This window comes from Pararge aegeria, chromosome 6, assembly GCF_905163445.1.
Source record: "Pararge aegeria chromosome 6, ilParAegt1.1, whole genome shotgun sequence".
NCBI lineage: Eukaryota > Metazoa > Arthropoda > Insecta > Lepidoptera > Nymphalidae > Pararge > Pararge aegeria.
In genome coordinates, this window is record NC_053185.1 from 5,436,380 (window position 1) to 5,456,479 (window position 20,100).

Consider the following 20,100-nt stretch of genomic DNA (forward strand, 5'->3'; position numbering starts at 1 on the left):
GTAAGGGGAAACGAAATAACGGGTTAAAATAAAAAATGGGGTCACTAGGTCAAGTTTACTTGATATCATCGAAGGGCCGTTTTGATACACCAAAATAGGGTTTTTATTTTGATTTAAGCAGCGTAGTTTTAAAACTTAATACAAAAAAAGCCAAACAATTCTAAATTCATATGGGTGGATACAGAGTCATGTGTACAGAAATAACAAAAATGTGTCTCCAAATGGCACGGATTTTTTAGTAATCAGCAATCTTTTACAAACAACTAAACTTAGCTATTATGAATACCTAATGCCTAAGTACCTGCAAGTTTTTAATAATTAAATAATACAGACAAGCACATTTTCTTTAAATATTATTATGCATTATGTATTAATATTAATAATTTTACCAAATAACTATTTAAACATTTCTTTCAAAGGTACAGAACCCTTGGTGTGCGAGTCTAACTCGCCCTCGGCCATTTTATTGACCAATGACGCAACTGAGACGGTAAATTATATGCGTTTGGGATAAAAATATGCATCACAATATATACGATCTCCAGAAATGACTTATAAGCTATCAAACAAAGAACAATGATTATAAACGAGGCGTAATTAATTATTCCTTGAAGTAGAACAATTTTGGTCTATTTTATTGTTTTCCAAGTAATTATATTTACCAGTAGACAGAGATCTTTTATTTCCAAGGTTTATAAAGCGTAATATACCTAAAATATAACTTATAATTTTATCTCAAAACAACTCAACAATGATGTAGGTAGTTTTATTCAATTCACAATGAGAAGAAATATAGTATTTGCATGGTTGCATAACTATAATAGCATAAGACTTTTACACTTATTATTTACGAGCTGTTGCCCACGACTTCGTCCGCGTTTGTTATTGTTTTCAAATCAGGTTTTTAGTTGTGTGTTATTGTAAAAAAAATAGGGTGTATTTTTAAATTGAACTTTCCCATTTAAGTTCTCTTTAGGTAGGGTCCTTAATTTTTTTAATCTCACGATAATATGAAAAAAATAATTGTGAAACAATCGGAGCCTAAGTTACTCCTTATTACATCAGCTATCTGCCAATAAAAATCCCGTCAAAATCGGGATTAAAATTAAATCAAATTTTTTTATCCAACCCAAAAATGTTATGTAGCTTTCAAAAAATGGCTTTTATATTTTCAAAAATTGACCTTTCGGGACGTTTTTTTTTTTTAAATTTTTGTTTTTAATTGAATTTTTTGAAAAAATAAATAAAAAAAATAAATAGAAAGTGGTAAAAGCATTCCCGATCCTAAAACTAAATGATTGATCGATTCCGTACGAGCACCAGTGGTAAACAAACATGACAATGTAATGTTTACATGTTGGCGAAGCTAACAATTAGAAAGGCTTCATAAAGGCGCGGGGAAGCCGGCTGCGATCGGCCGGGGGCCGGGGCGAAGTGAAAACAAAGTATCCAATTTCTCCACTTCCCCACTTCCGACGCAATTACGAAACAATATCGCGACGTTGCGGCTCGCCTGACCGCAGCCTGGGGCCTGATTCTGTAGTACTGTTGTAGTTGCTACTCGGTCATCTCATACAAAACTCTCATGTTGCCAGGCCATCGGTATCAACTTCGGCAACAGCGCCTGAATCTCTCTCTTTTTATAGGATTCTGGCGGTCGCCTGCGTTCTTCGTCCCTTTATTACGGTTATTACGAATCCCGTGGGAACCGTTAAATTCTGGGATAAAATGCCTAATTAAAAAAGCCTATGTTTTCTCCGCTTTTTCAACTTATTCTATGCCAAAAAACAAACGTGATTGGTTGCTTAATAGGGTGTGAAGGACAAACAAACAAACCCTTTCACATTTATAATATGAGTAAGTGCGATAAGATGTAGCCCGTGTCACTCTCCGTATTTTCAACTTAATACCAAAAACAACGTGATTGGTTGCTTAGTTAGGGCTTTTAGGAAGGACAAACAAACAAACATACTTTCACATTTATAATAGGTAAGGTAGGTAAGAAAGCATTATAAAGTGCATTGTGCTCACAAAGACAGATGCACTCCCTTAGTGATGGAAGTACTCGTAAAAACCGCCTCTATTGGAATTGGGTGGCAGTCGCGTCTACGAGTTAACCTTGACTCGTACCGCCGCCTTTAAGCTTTTACCGCTACATCGCTATTCCGCCAATCTTTTATTTACCAACGTTAAGATACAACAATCACCATTTCACCTAGTATTAATAGACAATTCATAAAATTCAACTTTAGAGTAACCCATCTTTCAAGTTAACTTTGCAATAGATCTGGCATAGTGTTTATTAGGTATATAGATTAAAAATTTACTTTAAGAAGTTACTCTTTTTACGACCTCCCTGGTGTGCAACTGTGAGCGCTGTGAATCTAAGTAGGAGGTCCCAGGTTCGATTCCCGACAGGACTAATTTGAGAATATATAATTTCTGAATATTTTCTGTTCTCGTCTGGTGGGAGGCTTTTGCCGTGGCTAAATACCAACCTAACGACAAAGAAGTGCCGCTAAGCGATTTAGTGCTCCGGTGCGTAGTCGCGTGGAAAACCGATGAGGGGTACGGCTACCAAGCTACTATGGTAGCTTGGTAGCCGACCAGGTTAGCCCGTTAGCATCTTAGACTGCAGTATCAGTTACTACCAGGTGAGATGGTAGTCAAGGGCTAACTTGTAGTGGAATATAAATAAGAAACGTTACTATACATGAAAACTTACACCTGGGTGGCTACCCAGTGAGTTTCTTGTAAAGTAATCTTCTCGCACTAAGCAGGAGGTAGCAGCTATGGAAGGCTTTAACGAGTGATTATTGGAGGATAAAAGTTCCGTAAATAACCAATAGGATTTAGTAATCCCAAGTTTTCTTCTCCGCTTTATAGCGGAGAGAAGTGATGTCTCATTCTTCTGTGGCACGAACGCTGCTAAGAAGTAACTGGGTTAACGTTGTACGGGGGTTACCGTTGTACGGGGAGCCGCGGTAGTATTAGATTTTTGTATTAAAACACACTTAAACAGGCGCCTTTAACCAGCACATAACGCCTTATGCGCTATGCCATTCTTCTCCTATCCTCCCCGTCCTGATAACTGTATGACGATCCGAAGTTAAGCCACGCAACTATGTGACTTTTTACACTAAACATAACTGCTAAGAGGTGGAGTAAAGCGAATGAGATACGTGGAACTGAACTGTGAACTGAGCGGCGCCATATCAATGCCATACCAATAAAGGAAAACTTCCACTCAAGACTTAATAACAGTTAACAGAATAGTTTATAGAAATTAGTCAGGGGAGCCAAAATTTAAGAACTGCCTTGCACACAAATTAAGGTACCAAATGACGAAAAAAAAGTTTCCGAAAAGTCCCTTAGGTATTTAACCTTTCTTATTAGCTACTATCACTATACATTTTCTCATAGAATAATCCTACACTCACATCACGAAACGAAAGTTCCATCTCATTAAAACTAAATACAGAGTTGAATAACCGTTTACTGATTATTTATACGTAACACTGTAGAGATTAAAGTAAATATGAGTAACGCGATATTTTCATTAAATATATAATGGAGGCGAATAAACTATTAGTTTCTCTTAGGGGACATCACTCGGTGTAATTTGAGCTAGAAATTACCCCGGCTAGTCATGAGAGCCGATTCATATGTCGACATGTCACTGCGTTTGAGTAGTGCGGACAGCGGGGCATGGCAGAGACAAAGGCTTATCGGAAAATAAGTTTGCTTTTGTCCAAATTTATACGAAAAAATCTTTTAAAGAGGATCGACGGAAAGGGTTTTTTTTTATTTCACAAGTTAGCCGTTGTCTGTCCAGGATGGTAACGGATTAACTTGTTATGGAGTATGGCAGTTATATTAACCCATAAACTCAATGCCACGGCCGAAGCCTCTCACCACACAAGGTCAGAGCGAATTCTGAAATTATGATTACCAAATTCTCTGCCTGGGACGAATCCGGGACCTCCGACTTAAAACCACAATGCTCAGCGGTGAGCTGTCATTCTTGTTATTTAGTTTCAAAAAATAATAAAAAGGCCGGTTGTGTCAATTAGTAGCAGTGACTTGCTCCTTTTAAGAAAAGTGGATCGAGGATTTTGGATTTCAAAGGCGAATTATTTGGCCTTTGCCTTACATCCGTGCTATTAAGAGCATTTGTAGAAGGGATATCGTTTCCATTCATATTCACTTAACATTGATAATAGCCGTTAACCGAGAGACGCAATGACTAGAAGAACCAGAGTTACAGACATTAGCTCAACGAGTCTCGAAACTAAAGTGGCATTGGGCGGGGTAAATGATGAAAAGATGCAATCATTTTACCTAAATTTATAATCTCTCTCCTATGTCATTCGTAGAACCATTTTTTACATATTATTATATCAAGCACAGTAACGTGCTGACGTCATCCATGTCGAAGCGTACTCACATTGGAGCAGCGAGAAAAGCCACTCTTTTATCAGAGGAGCAGCGAGAAAAGCTATAATAGCTATCACATTTATGAGCGGTTTTGAGATAATAATAGACTGATAATGATAATGATAATGAATGACTAAACACATTTTTGTGGGTAAAAAAACCATGCGGGGCAGTCTTTGCCAATAGAAGTTACACTAAATCTACATATACAACGTGTAATGAAAACTGAAATAATACTTCCGAGGATTTCGAGGTAATTACTGTCTCTGAGACTTATCTGTGAAACCGAAACGCCAGTAGTTTTTGATGAAACCATTGCATAGAATTTACTCAAAGAAATCTGATACAGCCCGAACATCACATGCAAAAGTAAAATCAAGTGACTCCCATCACTTATTAGGCACGCTTCGCATAGCTACTATGCACGTGTCGGTATTTTATCTTCAATAGGGTTGTCATAAGTTTTGAATTAGTTTGTATCTGTAATATGCTTCTTTTGATTTAATATTTTTACAGGGTGTTTCCTTATGAAATATACTTATGCACCCTCTAACAGTATTTCGTAATTCTGTTACACGTTGTAGGTATATACGCAACATAAAGCCCATGGGAAGCGTTCGGTTGACGATGGCGCGAGTTTAACGCTTTTTGTTCACTCAAAAAGTACTAATACATATACTCAGTATACACGTAGCTCATGGAAAGCGTTCGGTGGAGCTGACGCGGTTGCCATGATTTTCCTTTACCGAAAAAGTGCTTAACGCGCCTAAAGAAGTTTTCAATTTAAACAGTTTTAAAGTTACAACACAGACACTCGCACAATAGAATCGCAGTAATATCGCCTGTAGTGTTCATTAACAAAATAGTACCCTAACTACGGTAGTTTCCCGTTCGAAATTAGTCTCAAAAACCTTTAATAATCACTGTAACACCACAATCCAAACGGAACAATAGCAAAAGTGGCATACAACACCCTCTCCCTCGGCGCAAGTGCCACAATGAAAAACCCTTACATTTATGCGACAACAAAAATCTGTTGAGCAACATAAAAGCTTTTCGCCTTGAGCGCTGCGATCCATTAAAGACACTTTACAAAGACTTGAAGGGCGCCTAAGTTACGCCAACCGCAATACCGAGGACTACACAACAACATTACGTGGGTAAGTACTTCTTCAATAACTAAACGCGATTTGTAAATGCGTTTTGTTCAGCATTATCCTCGACCAACTAATGTGCCATTCATTGCTAGGCACAGGTTTTCTCTCGCATGTTTAAGCCGCTACAAGTAAGCTTTTTAAAGAAATCTCTCCTTTTCATTTATTAGGACACTTCAATCGGTGATAGCCCATTTGGTAGGCCCTCTGAATAACTTTACGGTCCCATATTACTAACGTAGTTGCAGACGCGTTCACCTTATATAATATACAATTTTTACCTTATTCTAACGAAAATATAATATAAACAACTAACATATATGATTACGCATGTAAATAAACTTTATAACTGTATTCCTGAATCAATAACTAGACATCGATTTTATATATTGAGCTTCACGACCTATGTACTTATAGATATGTTTTTTATATATATTATTCTTTCCGATTTGATTTATTTGTTTCTTCACTTTCGGGGGGACGAGTTCGAATTCCAGCTCGCACCTCTAACGTTTTTTAAGCAATTGCTTCAAACATTGTTAGGAAACCTTCTTAAAGGTGTGTGGAGTCCACCAATCTGCACTGGGCCAGCGTAGTGGACCCTTAAACCCTTCTGATTGTGGGACGAGACCCCTGCCCTGTAGTGGGCCGGTAATGGGCCCACTACTGGGCATGATGATGATCACTAGATAGCCCTTGACTGCAATCTCACCTGGTAAGTGGTGTTGCAGTCTAAGATGGTAGCAAGCTAACGTATCAGGGAGTATGGCAGTTATACTTAACCCATATCCCTACGCGACATCGTACCGGAATGCTAAATCGGTTAGCGGCACGACTTTCGGTTGGGTGGTAATTAAGCACGGCCGAAGACTCCCACCAGAATAGACCAGAGGAAATTAAGAAATTATAAATTCGAACAGAATGGAACCCGGGAACTTAAAACAACTGCACTACTGCGCCAGTGATGTCGTCACATAATCGTAAGTATGATGTAATCTAAGATGGTAGCAAGCTTACTTGTTAGGAGAATAGCAGTAATATCAAATCCGTACCTCTAATCGGTTTTGTAGCTCCGGGCTGGTACTTGGAATTCGAGCCAAGTTATTATCTTTCCTTTTTCTTTTAAAGGTGAATTGTGGAAACTTTTTATTTGACTCAGTTTCGGTTTATGAGAATCAGTACAAGCGAGTGAATAATAGTTAGTTTTAAAATATTTCGCTTAGAGAAAAACAAAAAGCAATTTGATTAATAACAGTGTCTAAAAATGTATATAGATATTTTGCTATATATACAAATGAATCGAATCGCACCGAAATCGGCACATCGGCAATCGGCACATTAAAAAGCTAAATCGGTTAACTTAAAACTTTTCTTTGTAAGCTACAAGGGCTTTAGGTAGCTGCCGTTTGCGCCCCGTCTGAAGTTTCCGCTAAGTATAAACGTAACAAAATGTTAAGACCCCTTTCACCCACCCACACTTGTAAAGCTAAATTCTACGTAGTATGAAGTAGGTACATGTGCATACCTACTGTTGTACTAATGAATAAAAATTTAAATTACCGACTAATAAGTTCTCGGTAGACCTCCCAACAGCATGGCTGGCACAGGAAGGAGACAAAAATTATATCTCCGACAAGGGATATAATTAATGTGTCCACCCGCTAAAGCAAGGAACATGATATAGGAGAAGTTTAACCCCGTTTATTATAACACATATATTATTTGGATATTATTTCCACTTGTGCGCCAATGCTCTGAGAGTTGAAAAAGCTCTGGGAGAAGAGAAATGTTTATCCTTTTCCCCTGGGATATAACTGTCTCCTGCCTACGCAGTGCAAGTCCGGGACCTGCTTAATACTGAGCCAGGTAAGTCTTGCCTTCAGTCAGGATATTGGATTGAACTATGACTGTTTCTATTCTGTGGTCCGTTATCAGTAGTTAAGTGACTATGTAATTCTACCGAATACTTTGCCTCGGGCCGTGAATTTAAGCTACAAGTTCATTTACTATAAACGTATGGTTATGTAACTTTCTTATCTGGAGCCTAAAGCGGTTAACGCTATTTATAGAAGTGACATAAGCGAACAGGCACTCAGAAGCGTGCAAATCTGACTCAACGATAAAAAACCTACTAATAATTGTATTATTGTTATTATTGCTACGATATCTTGGTTTCTTTTCTTATGCTTAAATTGAAAATTATAGAAGGCCCAGCGCTTGGTCATTACATCTGATTGTTCGACGGCTGATTGGCGCAGTGCGCAGCGACCCTGCTTTCTGAGTCAAGGCTGTGGGTTCGATTCCCACAACTGGAAAATGTTTGTGTGAGGAACATGAATGTTATTCAGTGTCTGGGTATTTAATGCTATATTAAAATAATTAATATTTATTATTTATAAAAATATTCATCAGTCATCCTAGTACCCATAACGCAAGCTACGCTTACTTTGGGGCTAGATGTCGATGTGTAGTGTCCTAAAATTTTGAAATGCATAATTTAATGTTTTAACTTTAATGTTTAAGTTATAGTGCAGCCTAAAAGTGAGTGCGATTGGGCAGACGATTCCTATTCACTCATTATTAAAAGGTATTAAGTATTAACAATATAAGCGTGGTAAACTACGGCCTAAACTCTTCTCATTCTGAGAGGAATCGCGTGGAGGAGACCCTGCAGAGTGCCGGTTAATGATAAACAATTATGCATTTTAAAATCAACCGTACAGATTTTCCTGCTAGTCGCGGAGCATAGCAAATTAAGGTTAATTTTCATTGTATGTCATGGAATTTCGCTAAGTTACGCCCGTTTCTACACAATACTAAGTATTACTATATACTGCTATCTGAGTCTAAGGCCGTGGGTTCGATTCCCACAACTGGAAAATGTTTGTGTGATGAGCATGAATGTTTTTCAGTGTCTAGGTGTTTATATGTATACTTATTCTAAATATTTATGTATATTAATCATAAAAATATTTATCAGTCATCTCAGTACCCATAACACAAGCTACGCTTACTTTGGGTTTAGATGGCGATGTGTGTATTGTAGTAGTATATTTATTTATTTATTTATTAATATACGTATAGGGGAAACAGAAGGCAGATAGATTTTGTGGTGCGTTCGAGAATAGAAAGCACATAGCGCTTTGTACCATAATGCGTAGCATTTCATTGGTAGAAAGTTGAAGACGAAACTAGGTCGAAATTTCATTATTGGCCCACTACCATTTCTCTCAAAGTTAGAAGTTGTTCACCAAAAAGCCGCGCCGCCTTGCTGGCCAAGTGAGTGATGGTATAGACTTCATGAGCCTTTAAGAACATTATGGATAACTCGCAGGCATTCAGGTTTCCTTATCGTTAATGCAAGTGATATTTTTAATAGCTTAAATTAAAAACAAAGATAACTCCAAAAAGTTATCAACTAAGCGCTAACTATCGAGATACCTACATGTTTCCTACTGTTTCGCCCTTTTTTCCAGCCAATTATTCATTTATAGTCTTTTTTTGTGAGATTTGCTAAAAGTTACACTTCGTGCAGTCAGCATTTCGGGCAAACAAACCACCGGAGTGAGCAGTCGAGCCAATAAAATAATTAAAATGCTCCCTATGATTTAAAAATAGTTTTGTAACTATTCATTAACTTCTTAACTAAATATTATTTATTTATTTATTTGATTCAGTAACTATAAAAACCCTTAGAAGGTATTTTGGTCCTCGCTTCCCTAAGCCGACGGTAAACTATGCCACAAGGCCAAAAGTTCGCACTAAGGAACACGTCCTTGCATCACGCCGGAATTTTTAGTGCATAGGAGCTAAAATAAAGTAAGACTTTAGCTTATCGAGAGTCGGCTATGCACTGCCGTACGCGTACCTTCTGCAAATGCTATCGATGTATCCAGACGTTTCTTGGAGGTTTACAAAATGTAACGTATAATATCCCTTACAAGTTGACACATCAGGAAACGCCGCTTTTAGCTTATCTGCCGCAAGTAATATCCTGATTATTTTTAGGCCTTTGCTTCTTTTCAAACCCCCGACGCTAAAACGTCGGTGTGTGTGTGTCTGTCTTTGGCATCGTATTTTCCGAACAGATGAACCGATTTTGATTTTAATATTTTTGTGCGAAAGGTGAATTAGTCGGGAGTGTTCTTAGCTCTTCGATGAAAATCGGTCCAAGATGGCCGCCGTAACAAAAGGGCTGATCACATATTTTTTCAACTCCCCCAATCAAATTAAAGGGCTTGCTTGACTAGTAAAATAACGTACACAAAATTTAAAGTCGGTTTTTTAAATGTTAAATTTAATATATATTTTTTGGTTTGCACTAGTGTGCATAAGCATTTCGTATATTTCATCATACTATGCAGACACTTACCTGGGTCGTTGATGATCTGTTTGTAGACGGACAACGCCACGGCGTCTTCACTGAGCACATCCCACAGACCGTCGCACGCCACCACCACAAAGTCCTCGTCGCCATCCAGCTCCACCACTGCTATTTCGGGCCGCGCCGTCACGTAGGGTTTGTATTGTGCGTCTCCTGTAGGCGAAGCATTCAATCAATATGGAACATATAAAGCCGGTCATGTACGAGTCTGGCTAACGTTAAATCTATGCTTATATTGTAAATGCGTCAGTGTGTCATGTCTCCATCCAAACAAATCACTCGGCGGGCGATGGAGAGAGCTCTGCTAGTAGTATCTCTACGCGATCAAATCAGAAATGAGGAGATTCGTAGAAGAACAAAAGAGTCGCGACGCTGAAGTGTCAATGGGCGGGGCAAATATCTCGGGGAACCGATGGATATTGGGATCGAAAGGTGCTGGAATGGAGAACCCTCACCGGCATACAGAGAGTTGTTCGGTCCCCAACGAGAAGCAAAGGCTGCATCGAACGAGTCGCTGGAAGCCGCTGGAAACAGGCGGCCCAGGACCTTGGATTTTAGAAGACTTATATCCAGCAGTGGTCGTCAATCGGTTGAAATGACGACGACGTTGAAGTGTGTCTGTTTTTTTCTTACTCATGTTTGTACCCTATGGGCCGATGGGCTGGTTGGTAAACCTACACGAGCTTGCAAACGCTCAGTGATCGCTGAGCCTTATACGTTAAAAGAATTATGCATACTTTCAAAAACGACTAATAGGTACATCCCGTGCTTTATACATTTTCAACAGATAAAACAATTAATAAATGCGAAAAGCAATTTCAAAATCTCTCTAATCTAATCTAGCGTGAAATTCGAACGGATAACTCGGCGGCAAAATTTAAGGGGACAGAATAAACGTGCGGGATCTAATCTGACGTGGAACGCCGAATCAATGGGCCCCGATGCAAGGGGGGCGAAGGTCCGTACTGGGCTGTGAAGAAAATGTCAACACTACACTTCCATTGTTGATCGCATCATTGACTTATATATCCCGTAATGATGGGAAATTAGTTAGTTATCGATACGTTTAACGTTAGACGCAAAAAAGTGCTATAATGATGGGAAATTAGTTTATTGTCAATACTTTTAATGTCTCACTTAAGAAGAGAGGAGTGATCAGTTTGTTTTTTTTTGTCTGCTTGTGTATCTCTGTGTGATGCCGGGGCGATCTCCATACGGTTTTTTTTATTCGTATGTTTAAAAGTGATGGTTCTTAGCTAATATTGAAGAATGTGTGTTCAGTCGTTTAAGGATTAGGACGAAGGGCCGTACTAGGCTGTAAAGAGAATGTCAACACTACACTTCCATTGTTGCAGGCATCATTGACTCATATATCCAGTAATAATGGGAGATTAGTTCGTTATCGATACGTTTTACGTTAGGGGCAAAAAAATGTCATAATGATGGGAAATAGTAGGGAATGAATTAGCTCATTGTCAATACTTTAATGTTAATAAAAGAGGTGTTATAAACTTTAATATTCCGCCTGTGTATCGGTAATGTATGTGTTAAATAGTAGTTGTGTGTCAGGAAACCGATAAGTGTGGATAGACAGATTTCTAAGCGATTTTTATTTCGAATCTTTAAGAGCGATGATTCTCAGCCATCTCTGCTATGTAAACTTATGTTTGAGGAATGTTCGTTCAGACGTTTGTAGATTGGGACAAAGGACCGTGCCTTACTGTAAACAGTTTTTACTGAGAACTGTGCGTTAATACTACAAAGAAGGATGTTTTATTAAAATCAGTTCTAATTTAAAGAAGTTTTTTAAGTAAAACTTTTTTTTACGCCGCTTCAATGGAAAGATGTGTTTACAGTGCAGTTGCATTTATTTGTATATTCTGTAATGGGAAACGCAACAGGAAAATGTTAACATTGCACATCACAATGTTCTATGTGTAATATTTTTAGTATTTGAGTCATAATATTAACCGCTACTTGTACTATAAATACGAAAACGTGTTTTTTCCTTTGCACGGAAATAGTATAACTCTGTTTTTTTGCGGATTATCACAAATTGGGTTTAATGTCAAGTGTGTATTAGGTATAAAGGCTTAGAAACTAACGTCTGTTTAATAACAAACGTTAGTTTCTATATAGTCTGTTTAATAACAAAGGGAATGCTTAAAATAGATTCGTTAAACATTTGATTTATTATTTCATTTGTCAACCTAAATACCAATTTTTATGGATATAACTTTAAAAATGACGGACTTTCATATAAACATCCCTTATTTTACCTCCCTAGGGGTGAATATTTAAAAAGTTATATAACCGATAGAGCTGTAATATAAGAACATATATAGAAAGGATTCTAAGGGAGATAGTATAGTTATACAGTTGATTATGTATCGGATTTTTCTTTGAAGGCTGTTTCATTATCTTATCGATATTATTCCGGTTTAATACATCATTCTTGTAAGGGAAATTATAAAAGTAATATAACCTGTAGCCTCCCTGCAAGTTTTTTTTTCAAAAACAATAGTGGTTCTTTTTTAGAGCATTCAAAAAAAGCATAACAAAAAACAAACACTGCAGCTTTATATAGATAGATAGGTAGTGGATATTTCTATGAACGCCTTTTCATTATCTCATCGATACAATTCCAGTTTAATACATCATTCTTGTAAGCGTGACGGTACAACGCGATCGCCATACTATAATAGTTTCCTACCTAGGGAATTGATAGGGGCCAGCGACTCGACGGCGCCCAACGATTTACCGAGATTAGGCAATAATAAAAAATGGTTTTACAATTTAACTTATCAATATTACACAATATGTGAAACTACTATATAAGTGGTCTAAAGTGGCCAATTTAGACAGATGCAAGGTTTACGAGAAACTGTAGTAAGCGTTGAGCCAATGACTTTTAGTTACAAGTCATTGACGCAATTAGATACATTGTCTATGTTATTTTATTTGTTTTCTTTCTTAAGAGACATTGTTTTAATACACCTGAACAAACAAAAATAGAAAAGGTATGACACTTCGTATCCATTATTAAAGATGATTTTTAAGCTAATCGAACGCTATTAAATTAGTGGCCTATAAAATCAGTATAAAATCCTTTGTGTTGCGCCGAACTTTGCTGAACCAAAGATTTTTCGGCAATTGGTAAGCGCTTATGATACAAAACTTAAATTTAAATAGGAGAGATAGCCTATGGACATTGCAGATCTACAAGCGCAGAACAATCACAAGCGTGCCTGTCACAAAAAAAGGCTTTCCCTAAGACACGTTTAATGTCAGTAAATGTTCTAGATAGCGTTGACACATTAAAAAGTTACTGTGTTGAGTGCGTTCCGTTCAGTGAAACAAGATGTGCGTTCAACTTAAAGCATATATCTGTATCCTGATTATCAATTTTAAATCTGCACTACATTACATACTTAGAATGTTTTGACAAAAAATTCGTACCTTCCAGCTTTATTATGTAGACTATTTTGCATTAGCATTTCTTCTTCTTTTCTTGTAACGTGGGGTCACGGGGTGGTGCAAAATATCGACACTACTTTCGTCCAACCAGATCTATCCCAAACTGCAGGTTAATCCAGCAGGTCTAGCTGGCAGGCAGGAGACAAAAATTATATCCAGGTGATATTCCACCTGCTAATGCACGGGAACATGGAATAGTTGAAGTTTACCCCCGTTCATTATTACACATATATTATTTAGATATTATTTCCACTTGTACGCTAATGCTTTGAGAGTTGCTAAAGCTGTGGGAGAAGATAAATTTCCATCCTTTCCCCGGGGAGATAATTGTCTCCTTCCCATGCTGGCCTTCAGAATCCAGCGTAACTTTTACGATTTCATTTCCGCTGACAGACACAAATTCTACGTTGTTTTGTCACGCCCCGTTTTCATTTGCCTCCCTAGGCTGCCATTATTGTGGTAAAATCGTTATTGTGAGACATCGGATGTTCGGCGTAAAGTCTGGCCTGTCCAGTTCCATATTACGCCAAATTTGGTCAAGGAAAGGGTCTACATTGATTAGGTCCGAATACTTGAATTGGGTATTATTTTAGGCCAATGATACGAAAGATTCTCAGGCACTGGTTAATGATGACTTTACAGTTTATGGAACAAGTTAGCAGTTAACAGGCATTCAAAGTTTTTAAGTAAAACCTAAAACTGTTAGAGCTACTTTCAGACAACTTGGAAAGTACTTGATAGCGCCAGACTGTGCGCAACATTAGCATTTTTCCGGGCAGCGCACCGCGTCTGCCGGAAAAGCAGGTCTATTAGATAATTATTATATTTGATTGACAGCAAACTTATCGACAATAGTTGTATAAAGAACTTAAAACAAAACGAAACTTCTTTACTTATGTATCGATATCGATGAAGGCATGTTTAAACTTCCCCGCCCTACGTAAATGCAGTGAGTCCTAAGTGATCGATATAGTTCCGTGCAGCGTTGTCGAGGGACTTGTGGCAGGGGGGCTCGACTCGCCGGCGACCGACTCGCGCACCTTACCTCTATTAAGTCGTAAATTAAACCAGACATCCTTTGTTTTCGATATGCAGTTCTGTGACAGTAATATGAAAATGTGTTTCATTCAGACGTCAGGCTTTAGTGCTCAAGAATAAAAGCGTGCTTTGGAATGTTTTGACAAAAGATACGTTTTTCGCATAGTTGTTTAGTTTTTTTTTTTTTAATGAGTATTGCATGTTTTTTCGGACTAATATTCCCTATTCCCAAGTAATCGTAAAAACGAAATCTGAATATATTAATCAAGAATAGCTTAATGGATTAATAGTCTAACTTCAAACTACGAAGTTTTGGAATTCAGTCATCATCATCATCATTGTGTGCCAGGCAGCATTGTCAATGTGACTGTGATGCTGCTCCGGTCTGAGGGGTGTGGTTGCCGGTGTAAATAGGCCTAAGTGGAAAACCATCGCCTATAAACAGAGCAAAACTTCGCATGGCATGCATGGAACATGTCCTGCAATGTGCTGCCCACACAGTGCCGTGCATAGAGGGTATGCACAGGGTATGCAGATGATATAAAATGAAAATCTACAGTACGAGTTATCAAAAACTTAAGGATAGGTATTGTAAGAGTTATAAAAAGCCAACCCTTATGTATTTATACCTCGTACTAGAGATTTTCTTCATTTTAAATCATCTGCATAACCTGTGCATACCCACATATATATATGTTTATAGGCAATGGTTTTCCACTAACCATCAGATGTGCCATCATTGATCAGCCAATTATGACATTAAAAAAAATATTTGCAACTGAAAGTTAAAATAAAAAATCTCATCAATCATTAAATCTCTTTTTCTTTGTTTGTCGGTAAGCATAAAAGTTTATCCAATAATGACTTTGTATAAAACGATTTCGGAGACAAAACCATTTGTTGCAAGGCTAGCACGGGCAGGAGACAATTATATTCCCGGGGAAAGGATATAAATTTATCTTCTCCCACAGCTTTATCAACTCTCAGAGAACTGGCGCACAAGTGGAAATAATATCTAAATAAAATGTACATATTTAGTGTAATAAAAAACGGTGGTAAACTTCTCCTATTCCATGTTCCAGTGATTTAGCAGGTGGGCACGTTAATTATATACCTTTTCTGGGGATATAATCGGGGGTTATAATTTTTATCTGTCGCCCGTGCTAGCCCTGCTGAATAGACTAGCAAAAAAGGATTTAAGTTACACATAAATAAACTTTTTAAACTAATTGGATGTTAGCAATTCAATTTATTTAAAGTTGATGATACATTAAGATACCAAAATGCAAATTATACCGTCGACACATTCATTTGCAAAGAGATCTTTATAAATGACCGCGATATGTCAACGCTGCATGATATGTCATTTTGTCGTTCACACTTAAAGCGTGTACACATCGGGCGTTTGAAGCGCGCACTCATAATCGGACTGCGTTTTGTAATATTGATTTAAGCGTCGTAATTAAAAAAGAGACAAGTTATAAATACAGTTCGATCAGTAAACGTTAAACTAGGTAAAAATTTGCACGTTAAATATGCTAAAAATTACTCTTAGTCCCTAATAACTTGATTTTTGAGAACAATATTGGCTTAATACCAAGTTTCACGTGTCTAGAATAGAACTGCATCATAACTTGTGTTTTTTATCAATTTTGTCGCTTTATTCGATATTACATAACGCAGTCAAATTTAAGGTAACGGTGCACTTCAAGTAACGAGGCAGAGCTTTCAAAGTACACAAACGCTCGCCTTTAACTACGTTCATCAGGTGGGCGCTTGGTTACGATGCGGCAGCACTTTGAAATATACACACCGCTTTGCTCACAAAGTCGAAGCACTATCCTATACCAATACTACAAAGAAAAAGATTAGATTTTTCGTATATTTGTGCGCAAATAACGCGCGGTAAACGCTACGCCCAACGTCATATGTGTACTAGTTCTTATTACGTGGTGCCCGATATAACATTTTAATAGAGGACACACGACCGACCCGTAGGGCTTCCATTTTGCTTATAATGATTCCAATTTGTTGGTACACAAATCCGCAACTAACAGCCACTCTATTCAGTTCAGTCAAGTCCTCTGACAGTTGATAACAGTTGGCGACTTGTCAACTTAATACAAAATTTGCGATGAGCTATCGCTGACAAATTATACGTTTTATACGAAGATGTCCGGTTAGTTGGCAATTGCTAGAAGACTTACTAAATGGGACTTCAGGGCAAAAGTACTGTTAACCTTTTTGCACTGTCCCTTGTTGAGAATTACGGCAGAATTATAAAGCTGCAAATTTAGCTAAACTCAGCGTTTCTAAGACCAAAACCTAGGTAACAAAAGAGGCACGTTCTTACTATTGTCTTTTCTATGTATAAGAACCGTGGGTACTAATAAACCGACATCGTGCTAAAACAGTTTACCAAGTACCTGCTGTTAGTTCAATGTCGGTTTATTAATTACGGGCCTTAGCTGTATTTCTTGTGAATTAAGCTGTGCATTATTAAAATTATCAAACACGTTTAATGTCAAGCATTTTTGTCGTCGACAAAGACTTCTACCAAGACAAGATGGAGTTCGGATCCCAAGTAGAAATGAAAAGAATAAACTAATGTTTTAAGAACAATAAAATCAGTGTTATGATCAACAGAGCATAACACATTGTTATTATGAAAATTAAGCTTAATTTGCTATACTTCGCGAAAAGCAGGAGAATCTTTATGGTGTAATTTATAATTTCTTCAATCCTTATACTCCACATCAAACAGATCTTCGGCAATGTATCCTCTACGCACGCTTCACTCCGAAACCGGAGCATCCTCAGGAAATGTTGACTTTACAATGAATAACTGTTAAGTTCTGTCCAATACGCATTGTTATATCTACCAAGCCTTAAGGTTGTCTAGATGTTTTTTTTATAATAATTTAAAAAACAAAAATTGACGTAAGTGCAAAACCATCGCCTATAAAGAGCAGAGCAACACCTTAAGGAACACGTCCCGCAAAATGGCGCCTTGTGTCCATCAACTTGAGGCGTAAGTATTAAGCCAATAATGCATCGGCAACCACGCCTTTCTGACTGGCACAAAGCAATGCCGATTAACGGCAGAAATAAGCATGGCAACAGTCTTCCCGGGATAGAAGGTTAAAAAAATCTGGCGTAACTTAGCATCATATATTAGGTCAAGCAGTTTTGATAAAAATTGGCGTCTATATCATCATTCTAAACAATAGAAATTGAAAAAAAATATGCAAGCTTTTGATTTATTGCTCGCCCGGGCCACCCTTGTTATTGCTGTTAAGGCCATAACAATAAAACGTCCGATTAAACCCCTTCCTATAAATATTCGCTCCACTGTACTAAGCCCGGTGTTTATGCACCCACTTTTTTATTACTTAATAGATATTTCTTAATAGATATTAGCACTTGACTGCAAAAATCATGTGCCCTCCTAAACTACATTAGTCACAACTTTTAGTGCAACAAATTGAACATTGACCAATGTAATTACAATGCTAATGAATTTCCTATATTATTTTAATTTTTAGTTCTTTACAATTTTTTATTTCTTTATTATTTTATTTTTTTCTCTTATCAACTAGTTTTGTTAAGTGTTGTTTTTTTGTTTGTAACATAACAATTCCTCTCCTCTTTACTTGGACTCTGAAACGATTCTTTTTTTTTGAGGGTCGTGATTACTGCAACACAGTTTGATGAATGAATTTGACATTCATGAATTTCTTAATGACAAGGTTGCTTGGAAGCATCAGGCTCCACTTTCATCTCTCACAAGAAAGAAAAATTAATGTTAAAATGTAAAACGTAAATTGTTAATGTCGGAAAAGAGTAACTGCTGTGTTTCTTACCGGCTTCTTCTCGGTAGAATATGCCTTCCGAACCGGTGGTAAAGTCACTACAAACAGATAGACTTGACGTTTCAAAAGTGCTTATATTAGGCCTACTTGAAATTAATGAATTTTGAATTTGCCAGTTGACACTTATGCAGGATCGTCGTTTTTACCTGTTTATGTAACCATTTTAATTTGCCGATGCATACGCGTAAATAAATAATTCGTAATTTTAATTATATAATTAATTCACACTTCATGGACTAGTCGAAGACTTTGTATCTTGGATTTCGGATCAGACAATCGCACTATTGCTGCCACCGGAGCATACTCAAGATATGTTGATCTCACATTGCACAAAGTACCCAAAACAAGCTTTAAAAATATATTTTAATAAAAATATTCCCGTAAACGGTCTCGTCCAACGGCATGACGTCATCTGTGTGTAAATAAAGCGTTCGAGTAAAAAGATTGCTTTTAAAAAAATCTAGATAAAGGAAATTGATTAAATATATTTCTATAAAATATATGCACACCATCTTCCTACGGAAAAATGAGAGCATATTAATAAAAACGAACACCACTATTGTACAACATATACGATTTTTTGATTGGCTCAAGTCAGCGAACGCCGTGTGCGTTGATATTCGATCAATACGCACGAAACTTTCTTTATCCACGTTTCTATTACGTACCGCTTGGATATGGAACGCCCTCCCGATATCTGTGTTTCCTGCCACGTATAACTTGAGTACCGTCAAGAGTGAATAGGCTTTTTCTAGACAAGCGTGCTCCAATCTAGACCTCATCATTGCTTTCTAACGGGCATGATTGTCTTCAAGCGCTGGCCTATCATTAAATAAAAAAAATAAAAAAAAACAAGTTACTTGTTGGCTGCCTGAATATCAGATATCAAAGATTAAAAAAGATTTTAGTCGTGTTAAAGATACAATACAATTAATAAATTAGTAGCAAAGAAGACGATCTATAAAATTGCTAGCGCAAATTTGATAGGAGACATTTATTATTTCGGTAGTAGAGAAGGTTAAATTCTTTATCTTATCTTGAACCCTTTAAGTATTCTAAGGATGTAAGGGAACTCCAATTTATCGTTCAACGGATTGAAGGATAATAATAGAAACATGCGATGTTACAACCGATGTAATACTCTTTTTCTTTTCTAGAGAATTAGCCTGCTTTTTCCGTTTTAGAATATTATATAAATTATAGTATATATAACGGTATCAATGATACCTTATCATCACATCAACCCATTACCGGCCAACTACAGAGCACGGATCTCCTCCCACAATGAGAATGGGTTAAGGCCGTAGTCCACCACGCTGGCCAGTGTGGATTTGTGGACTCCCAGTGCGGATTAGTGGACTATAACAGTATCGCGGTGTAGTTATTATTTTTACAATACTGCGCTGTGGCGACACCCAAGCAAGACTAGGCTAGACAAAACCCTGCAACCTACATGTGGCATTCGATTTAGGTGTAATTCTACGCACTTTTTGTATTTCGGATAGCTAAGCCTTAAATGACGGGTTTGCTGCCGTCCGCTGAGGAGTTGTATCCTCTATCTCCAATCACATTCATCAGATCTACACGAAATTTGGGCAAAATTAAACAAACATAACCTCTAAAGTACAAAAGTAATTATTTAAATCGGTTATCATTTGACGGCGCTATGGTGTAAAATCGTTAAACACCTTCTACCCCTCTCCCAAAAGAACTGAGCTTAATTTCGGTATAAAAAGCA

General features: G+C 37.4%; 1 protein-coding gene across 1 annotated transcript in view; it reads right to left on the reverse strand.

Annotated features, from left to right (window-relative positions):
- The window catches only part of LOC120624667 (titin homolog), a 144,092-nt gene that overhangs the window by 90,213 nt on the left and 33,779 nt on the right, over nucleotides 1-20,100 (reverse strand). The window contains exon 7 of the mRNA XM_039891335.1: nucleotides 9,964-10,128. Coding sequence (XP_039747269.1) covers nucleotides 9,964-10,128 — 165 coding nt within the window. The remainder of the gene's footprint in view (nucleotides 1-9,963; nucleotides 10,129-20,100) is intronic.